Source organism: Amblyomma mixtum, chromosome 2 (genome assembly GCF_055824585.1).
Source record: "Amblyomma mixtum isolate Tamu chromosome 2, ASM5582458v1, whole genome shotgun sequence".
Lineage (NCBI taxonomy): Eukaryota > Metazoa > Arthropoda > Arachnida > Ixodida > Ixodidae > Amblyomma > Amblyomma mixtum.
In genome coordinates, this window is record NC_143013.1 from 249,838,691 (window position 1) to 249,848,889 (window position 10,199).

At 46.5% G+C, this 10,199-nt stretch overlaps 1 protein-coding gene across 1 annotated transcript; it reads left to right on the forward strand.

Moving 5' to 3' along the window:
- Window positions 1-5,645: 5,645 nt before the first annotated feature.
- Window positions 5,646-9,778, forward strand: LOC149363458 (uncharacterized). The gene is made up of 4 exons (XM_089569925.1): window positions 5,646-5,731; window positions 7,105-7,293; window positions 8,044-8,269; window positions 9,245-9,778. The coding sequence occupies exons 1-4, from the start codon at window positions 5,646-5,648 to the stop codon at window positions 9,569-9,571; spliced, it is 828 nt and encodes a 275-aa protein (XP_089426051.1). The 3' UTR covers window positions 9,572-9,778.
- Window positions 9,779-10,199: the final 421 nt, after the last annotated feature.

Here is a 10,199-nt window from a genome sequence, read left to right on the forward strand (position 1 = left end):
CCCGGGCCCGCTCCCCCTACTGTGGGTCGCTATAGTAGCTTACCCCCCCCCCCATTTTTTTTTCCTTTTTCCCACTTATGGGTAGTGAAATTATCATTTGCCCACGTGCCTTTTCTTTTATTTTTGAATTGGGCTAAGCCGGTTGTACGTATATGTGGTGCAGGCAGGGGCTTATTATTTTCATTTCCTTTTAGGTTGCCCCAACCTAATGAATGAATGTGCCTGCTGCGGTCGCCATGTACGCGTAAAGATCCGTATCTCATCGGCGAGTAATGCAGCGCTACAGACGTCTTCTTTTCCCCGAATTGCTTCCTGTCTTTTCCCGCTGCGCCCACTGCCTGCTGCTTTTCACTGCTACGCAATGGGTTCTCTGGCCACTCGAGACGAGCAAAACAAAACCACTACCGTTACAGATGCTTCCGAATCGTACGCAGTGTTGGAGTTCGTGACATGCAACACGACGGACCAGTGTGCGGCCATGGAGGCTAACGCCACCTGCGCCAACCAGCTGTGCATCTGCCCGTCCCTGCGACCGCTCATCAAAGCGGAGCGGTGCAACTCTGCTGGTGAGCCACTCCACATCTTAGCATCCCTGTTGTAAGGCTGTCGGGAATCGGGCGGAATGACCACCAGGATTCTGTCACAATCACCGCAAGATCTCCCTCCGGACGGGAGGCAAAGGTTAAAGACTGGTTGCCAGTCACTGATAGGTTTACACTACCCCGGAATCGCTCTTAGTTTCCAATTCCTAAACTTTAGGTTCTTAAATGACGCCAGCTTTGTGAACAATATTTCTGTCTGCGCAGTTCCACCATTGGTTGGGCTCCTAGGTTCGTTTTATAAAAGTCATGAGCTTATATATTAAGGACAGGAAGTCATCAGACGCAGCATGCTGCCCGTTGATTGGCCAAGTTCTTTGGGCGTTGTCCACACTCCGCCAAGCCGGCTTCTATATCTTCTGTCCAAATGCAGGGACAGAGAGAAGATTCCAATACAAGCAGACAAGAAAGTTGTGTCCCCCATAAAACTACCTTTCAAGGCTTCATTACGCCCACATACTTAGTACGCATGCATACGTGCGAGTGTTCACACCGGTATGATGAGGCAGTATTCACTGGCAAGCACCGATATCACCAAGAAAAAGTGGAACTTAAATGGCAGCATTTACAGGCTACACCTATCCTAGTCTTCTACTCTACTGGTATGAAGCGCGTAAAGTGTGTAGCACATCACTACCAAATGTAGAGAATTCTTCAAGGAACTTTGCAACTGAATCAAACGCATACAGCGTTGTTGTGACAAGGAGCTATTTCCCTGCCGGGTGATACTTTAAAGTTAGAATGGTGCAATTAAGCAAATCATTAAAATAAATACATGCAGATAGACGACTTAGTTAAGTATTGCTAGCTGCAGGAATGTCGAAACGATTTGTTCAAGAACGCATGACATCATAATGCGTGGCAAGGAAAAGACCAGAAAACAAGTAGTAATCGTGATAATAGGGAAGTAAAAAACTGCGTCTCAAGCCTCAATCGGTGTTATGGAGCTTTGATGAGCGCAGTGTTGCCAGGTTTAAAAATGGGTTGAGGGGGGGGGGGGAGGGGGGTGCACTTAAGCTCTGCCCTAAGGGTATGACGATACAGCCTTAGTGGGTTAATCACCATAAATCCCCTACTTTACATTGTCTACTTTACTTTCAGATACCCGGAGTTGCTTATGCCACTCCCGGCGCAGAGGTGCAGTGGTTAATTGGTGCGCCACTGCCCTGCGATGGCAGGTGCTTCCCGACCATATAGGGCTTGCGCGACCCAGGCTGCACTTTCCTAGCAACCTCTCCCGACCGATTGTTAATTCAAATGCTTCCTGCCAATGTGGTCAGTTCGCGCACAATCCGGTTATGACAGGTTATGATGTCGCCACAACGTCATGTGACCTAGGTGGCCCAAGTAGATTGCTTCTCTACTGATTATTCGCGAATTTTTCACTCACGGTCAGTTACATCGACAAAGAAAACCAGTGACCACGCCAGCTTTCCTCCGACAGGCTCATTAACGCTGACGTGTTAATATTAGGAACTCCCGAGGGCCGGAAATGAAACAAAAAGATCCGCGCCCAGCTTAACAGCCCTGCGCCTATTTCCATCACCCCTGGTGCAATATCCTCGCTTCCGCCCGTCGTTGCGCTTGGATATGTGTGGCTGGCGACAAAGAAACCCTTGGAATCAATGCCACCATCTGAAAACATATTTGCCGTTTTCATGCAGAGTCTACTGTGGTGCTAGCGCTGGGAGAGAACTGCACAGTGAGCTCTGAGTGCACGATGACGGCTGCATGCCTGGAGGGACAGTGCCGCTGTTCCGAAGGATTCCAGCCCTTGGACGAACGCGACTGCGTAGCACTCAGTCGGAGCGGTATGATTTCTCTCTCTTTTGCTTTAAATTATATATTTCACCTGGGTAGTATCGTGACAAAACTGCGGATATCGTGATAAAAGCATCGCGAGCTTGGACAGGCTTTGAGGTGTGCTCGTAGTGGCCTCACTAAGTGGAGCAAATATTCTTCGCCGCCACTTCGCATAATGCTGTTCTAACCAGTAGAGGAAGGAGGACAGAACACGCGAAATCTTCTAATGAAAAGAGCGTTGCCAAGCGGTACTTTGAGCATTGAAGACCATTTATGGCTTCGCCGAATTCTAAGGTGTCAAGAGAGAGTAGTGTTGTCCCAGTTGCATGATTAGAACAAATGTGGCTGCATTTTGATATTTCTCATCGCAACTTTAGCAAGATACATAATTAACAAAAACATAAAACATGCGATTGTTAACTTGGCCTTGTTTCACTGCTTAGAATACTGGTCTTAACTGAGGGAAAGAGATTAGTAGTCACTAATCAAATAAGCTATCCGTATCTTATCTTTCAAGCGAGAAATTAACATATTCGGTGGTTCTTTTGGATCTAGATGCCTGTTTTGGGAAGATTACGATCGAGGATGCTCGGTGTGCTATGAAATGTGACGGCGAGCATGTAAGAGAGGAATTAAGCATCCGAAGTACTATAGCATATTACAGCAGCTTAAGGAAGTGGCGTTAACTTGAACGAGATTTGCTTATATGCTCACCTATATATCTAGTTTGCTGTAAAAACATATTGGCGAGCCCGTGTGCGGCACGACAGAGCTGTCTGCCTACTACACTAACCAGTGCAATAAGTAGAGCATCGGAATCCCACGATACCGTACGATGCCACACCATATTTCAAAGTACTATACACTACTACACGGTGCCATACAATACCTGCCATGTTCATACACTGTGCGGAAATTACTGACTGGATTATTTAGATGATGGAAATAAACGAAAAGTAAACAAAATAATCCACCCAATCACATCTGTACGGCTAGAAAAGAAAGCTGTTCAGCCTTCTTTAAATATCTGTTCAGAAAATTCCTCCCCGTCTGGGGTTCCAAACCGTAGCCACCACCTACCTGTCCACGGCGGTTTCTTTACTTATTGAAACTAGGACAGCGAAAAATGACAGGAATAATTGAAATTTTAGTTATTTGGGGCTCGCTCTGTCGTCAGCAAGCCTTCCTTCATAGCTGACCTTGTGGACCGAGTGCCCCGGGCAGGCTCTAACACAATGCACGAGAGTGAAATCAGAAGAGATTTGTTTCACGCGCCTATATCTTTGGGGAACCTGTCCAACTTTTATTTGTCAATGGGCTGGGTTGAATGCTAATCTCTAACTTTCCCTGGGCAGAAATGCCACCTACTTTTAAAAATTGATTACATTGCACAAGCGACGAAAATGATTTAGGTTAAAATTCCCTCCCTACTATGACCGGCGAAACCAGACTACTTTCTATACTTTTAGCATGTCATGCAAGATACGCGAAAGCACAGTGGGAACAGATAAGGAAATGTCCGTAATAGCAATTACAAAAGAGATGCCTTGTTTGGAGCAGGTGCCGACTGAGGGCTTAACAGTTCTGTAGGAAAAGTATCACTTACGAGCAGCGTTCGAGCGGTGGTACAAATATGCACCGCTCTTGCGTCGCAAGGGCGTTACTGCAGCACATGGAACAAAAAATTTCCCTCAAATACTACATGTGTGCAGTTTTGGCCCGCACTTCCTTTTTTCGTTTTATTTTGCGTTGAATTTCGCGCTGTATTTTGCATACCTTCATCTTGTAGTAATAGTGGTTTTTCCCTCCTTAGTAAACAATCTTTTGGGGCTCCCAAGGTAATGAATGAATGAATGAATGAATGAATGAATGAATGAATGAATGAATGAATGAATGAATGAATGAATGAATGAATGAATGAATGAATGAATGAATGAATGAATGAATGAATGAATGAATGAATGAATGAATGAATGAACCCGCAAACAGGCAAGTGAAATATATAAAGATACCTGTACCTGTCCAAGAATGAAACACGTTACACAGAACACATGGCGTAACGAGCTTCTCGCACCGTGTGGAGTCTTCACAGAGCCCTTCAGCTAAAACAATGCCTCGAAAGGAAGACTGAGGCCGCGTCTATACTCTTCGTATACCAAACACGAACAGCGATACCGAAGCGCGAAAATAAAACTGAGAAGAGCGAGTTGGAGAGGGTGATTAAATGATTCCCTGGTTACTCATGATTTCAAAGCAATACCAGGATTCGGGACAAACTCTTCTATTGCCCTTGGCTGTAACCACGTGTATCATACATTTGAACCATGAAAAATCACGCGTTTATTTATCTACAAAACTGCTAGCCCAAAGGTAAGGGCCCTGGCAGGTTGCGACTGACATCACTAAATATCGAAATATGTAGTAAAAGAATGAATGAAAAAAAAGGCGCAGTACATGTAATGGCAAGCACCAAATTAAAACAGTGCATTAAGACCAATAAATGAAAAGCAACGGAGCTCACGTTATATGTTCAATGACCATCTCAAATTCATCCACGTCGTGACGTCATTTGGGGCATAAGAAACAAAGAGAATGGCCGAAAGCTTGCGAGTTAAGCGCTAGAGGCTGCTAGGCTTAGCGGCACTGGTGATGTGCTATCCTGAATTGCTGGTAATGGTGTGCAATGGCGGTTCTTCAGAGTACTGCCAGTGCAGATATAGATCCAATATACACGCCGATTTATCAGCATTGAACCAATAATCATTACATAAGCCTAAGTAAATTATCCACGTTTTTCTTTTTTCTAAGTACTTTTCTTCTCAACAGATAGTTCCTATTGGACGTTCTGAACACCAGTGTAGAATTAAGAACAGAATTCGTTCTTGAGGGCGAACTAAGTGTTCGCGTTTACATTGTAGGCACTTGTACATATTACCAAACTACTCTTTGTAGTCCTTCTGCTGCTGTATTGTTTTATGATCCTACGTTCGCGTCTTAAAAATCTCCTTTGCGTATCATTCATCAGCACGACTACGCATTGTAACTATGCAGGCAGGGTTTCCCGAATTCAAGAAGGATGTATTATCTCCTTTTCGTCGTCGGTGACTGCATTTCAATGCCGCTTTTGAAGGCTTGTAAACTTGACTGGGATAATGAAAGAGCGCCACTGGCGCATGACATTGCTATGCTGGTGTTCATTTCTTTCCTTCTGACACAGGTCTGATCACGACTTTGTGGGCCCTCATGCTCCTGCTTTCAAGCGTCCTTCTTATCCTGATGCTTGTGGTCTACCTCTGCGTCTTGGCTTACTGGTACGAAAGAAGACATCTGTGTGAGAGGAAACTGTTCAGGAGAGAATGGGGACGAAGGGGGAAGGGTATGCTGGCAACTCATGTCTGCAAAGAAGCCATATCCCCCAAATGAGGACGATACGAGAAATAAGACAGGCACAAACACTAACATTCTCCTCACGTTTTACTGTATTATCAGGACCGGTTATAAACACGGCTGAGGGAAGTGTCGCAGATTGCGTGAATTAGAACTGAATACATCAGTGGGCCGTCTGAGTGACATCTAAAACGAGCTCAAATTTTTCTTATAATATACCGATGCGGGTATAGATATTTGTGTGCCGATGAAGTTTCGTTTTCCTTTTATTTGTTTTGATGACAGCAGGCATGTATTTACATATACCCTCCTAATCATGCACTCTAAAACGACAGTTGAAAGTTAGCGCTCGTCCGTGTTTTCTCTCTCCTCTCCTCTGCATTTGTGCGCTGTGCTTTTTTTTTCAGCTGAAAACATGCCGACGACTTAAACGACTCCAAGGGTAAAATAACAAGGGTAAAATAGAGGGATCATGAATAAAACGGCGCGAATGAAGACGTCAAACATCGTGTTGTGTACGTCGACCGCGCTTGTCTTGTGCTTCTGTTCCTTCGTTCATAAATTCTTCCCGTGCTGATTTAATCATTAATCGATACCGATTCACCGAGATCGCGACCTTGGGTATAATAAAAGATAGAGGCACGAAGCTAGCGCAAACCAAAATGGCACAAAAGCACTCTTGGTAACGCCGGAATCATTTTGATGCTCAAACGGGAAATATTTACCGAAAGTTCATAGTGGTCCCATGCAATGCCTCTCTTCGAAAGACACGCACTGTTGAAACTCTTTTACCTCTACTTTGCGCCAGTGACGCTGTTTCCTTTACGGTAACTGAGCGATCGTGACCTTAATGGCGTAAATGCTGTAGTCAGGTTACTATGTCTGTTTTGTTTTTTTTAATGTGGAAGAAACAACTAGCAGACGATTTCGTAATCTGCCAACTTCTCTGACTTAATCTTTTGTTCAACACCACTGTATTAGTAGATGCCGAAAATAGATATCGGCATGAAGTGCTTAGCAGAACCAGCGTACGGCATTTTCGGACGGCTCATGGAACCTTCTAATCGCATACTTTGAATCTGTTTAGGTTTGGTCATACAAGTTTTCCCGGTTTTCGTTATACAGGCGTGCTCAGCCGCAACCTCTCACCTACTTGCATTTTCATTTTAATCTCCTGTCAGCGCACCACGAAAGTTGACAGTCCAGCTTGCCGACGACACTGACCTACAGGTGACCACGACCTAGCTTAAAGATGAAGAAGGGGCACTATATACTTTTCTGTCCATCTTCAATGACCATCCGATGGGAAACGCAGGGGTCGCCGCCAGGAGTGGCCGTTTTGGAATCAGGGAGCGTCATGCACACCCGCCACCATCGTGCTCGGAGGACGCGGGAGCGCCGACGCTACGCACAGCACCTTCATCGTGCCGGCCATGACCATCGAGTCGGCGGTCGGTGCGCTAGACAGCGACCAGACCAGCACGGCCGCTGGGCTGCACCCAGAGGTACGGGCTTCCTCGCAGGCTCCACTCAGCTTCTTCCGCCGCTTATTGCAGAGCTTCTGCCCTGGGACAGGTTCTAATGGACGTCTTTCTGGATGGCTGCACAACTGCCCTCCCCAAAAATCTAATTGTCCAAGCAAAAAGTGAAAATGCTTCCTTGAATTTTCGCACGATATATGTGACCATCCCTTATTGCTTCACTAAACTTGACCGTCAAAAATTTATGGGACAGTCACACGTCTGATGTGACAATTCAACGCAAGTAGTTGGATTTATCCTCGATGACTACTTTGATGCTTCTGAGAAGTTAGCTTTCTGGCTCAACCAAGCTCTGTTGTTGGCAAATAACGACCTCATCATGAATTTGGATCGCATTTGATATTACATTTCGTATTCATTTACCGTACTCGCACCAAGGCCTTTCAAAGGAATAAAATATCGATGGGCAGTTGGTTCATGATTAACACGAAGAGAGCGAAACACTGAACGAGAAGCATGGAGTCTGATGTTTGTACATTTCTTGGCCTGTGTATCGACCTGTCCCCCTTGTGTTCTGCGAATTAACTTGCATTCTCCATGTACCTGACAGTGTGTGCGTACCGCTACGTTAGGGGTTGTTATTGAGTCATTCCCCCGCATGAGTGCTGGTGGGGAGTTTTCACTTCTAAGAATTGTCATTTTGTGACCTCCTAGAAGCAGGCATAGGGCATACAAGCGAGGTTCAGATCACTGAGCCCTTATGCTCGTGTGCGGGCCGCCACGTGGGAGGTGAACACGCCTGGCGGAGCGCAAAGCATGACCGAGACGCGCGGCCTGGGCGGCTCACCGGACGAGGCCTTTGTGCGGCCCGTACTCAGCGGAGACGAGGTGTACGCCAAGTACCCTCACCTGCGAGGCATCAGCACGCCGTCTAAAGGCTCCCACCGGGACAAGGCTGGCGGCAGGAGGTCCACGCGCAGCAATTCCTCCTCCGACGAAGTTAGTACGGAAGGTCAAGATAAAAGGAATTCCGCAAAATTTGCCACAGTGAATAGGGACCAAAATTGTGAACATGCGGAAAGAGCAAGTGATCATAACGTGGTTCTTAAGGCATCTACCTGTTGCACAAAAAAATGGGATCTGACATTTTAAAGGAAACGCAGAATTAATCGAAAAGCGAAAATTTGGCTTTCCTTACTCCTCTTCTCAGAAGGAACCCTGTTAAAGTCCAATGATGCACATTCTATGTAAACCCCTGCGCAAAAGTGGGAGACCACGCAAAATGACAGAACTACTTGGCAGCGGTTTCTGACGGTTCTGCGCTTGTTCTCAAGATATGCGTAGGATGGTTGATCAAATACTTTAGCATGTCTGCCCGCACCAGCCAACACACTCCTGTCAGGCACGCCTTTATACGCAGAAAAATCGCAGGCAGCGCTATTCGCATGGTCTCTCCAATTTTGCGCATGACTATTGTATAGTACATTTTTTTTCTTTGGCTTGTATACCGTGTGGTCTGTTCCGGTCCTCAGTGGGGAGAACACAAGGTTTTGGAAGCAGCAAAAAATTATATTAATGAGCCGCTCACCGCGACGCTTGTACTCAGCGCTTACTGTTCAGCTTGCTGCGCATTGAAAGCAGAACTCCTCAAGTCTTTTATCTGTAACTCATGAGAGCGTTCCGTCATTGCGTCCTACGCACACACCCATGATCAAGTGTTACATAATTACAGCTGTGTACTGCGTACCTAAAAGGAAGCTTTCCTTTTCATTTTCTTTGTTTTGTCGGCATAACACCAACCGCAGGCAAGCAAGACACGGAAAAGGGTCTTCTTGCACAATAATATCCCGCGTTTAGTTCCTTTCGCCTTTGTTTCAGTGAAGCTAGCGCACTGATGGCAGGAAGACACCCCTACAAACCACCGATGATTCCACCGTTTAAACTGAAACTCCTTCGCTCCTTCACCCCGCACAGGCTAAGCCGGCCAAGACCGCAAGGTCCGCCACGCCCGATGCGGGCGGCAGGTCTCCCCGAAGGCACCCTTCTTCGACCGTGGCCAAGCGCGTCGTCCTTCCTGATGGAAAGGACGGCTGCAAAGGCCCCCAGGCCGCTTCCATGGACGACCCCACATGCCAGCCATGCCGAGACAGCTGGAGCAAGCCATGGAAGATCCTGGGCAGCTCGCTGGATGCGATGCTGTCCATTCCGGTGTCGGGAACAGTCCACTCTTGTTCCTCCGCCGGTACAGAGATAGCGCCGGAGCTTGACGGGGAACTATTCCTTCCCGTCCGCAAGCTGTGATTTCACTGTATGGGCATGTGTGGAGGTGAAGGTCATTGGCTGCATGAAGGTGGAACGTCATTTTTTATGGTTAGAGTTAAGTCTTCATGTGCGAGCGTGCATATTCGTCTTCTGTGTCGTAATGCGAAGATAAGATTCGAGTAGTATTAATACAGTGATGCCAGTCATATGACACAGTCATAGGAAACCTTTTCGCCTGTGCTTTGTCCTGAGACAGCGGGTTACTGCGGACGTGCATTTTAACTGCCAATGTCAATGCGTACGTCGTAGTGGGGGCGTGTTTTTTAACGGCGCCAATAAATGCTTGTGGCTGCCGTGCTCACGCCACGCCCTATAACTACAGCGTAGTGGTTCACTATTTTTTTCTGCAGTCTCTCCTGTAGACCACATATACTGCTCATATTTTAGGGCAGCACATGTTCCTTTGCAGCTTTCGTGATAAGCTAATGTGGATGTGTTCAGTGCTGATACCAAACAAACCCCAAATAAATGCGTGTGAAATTTTTGTGATGTTACTGTGCATATAGTCGACAGGGGGCACAAAAGCTCTTTTGATGCTTGGTTGGTTTGGTTTGGTTTATGGGTTTAACGTCCCAAAGCGACTAAGGCTATGAGAGACGCCGTAGTG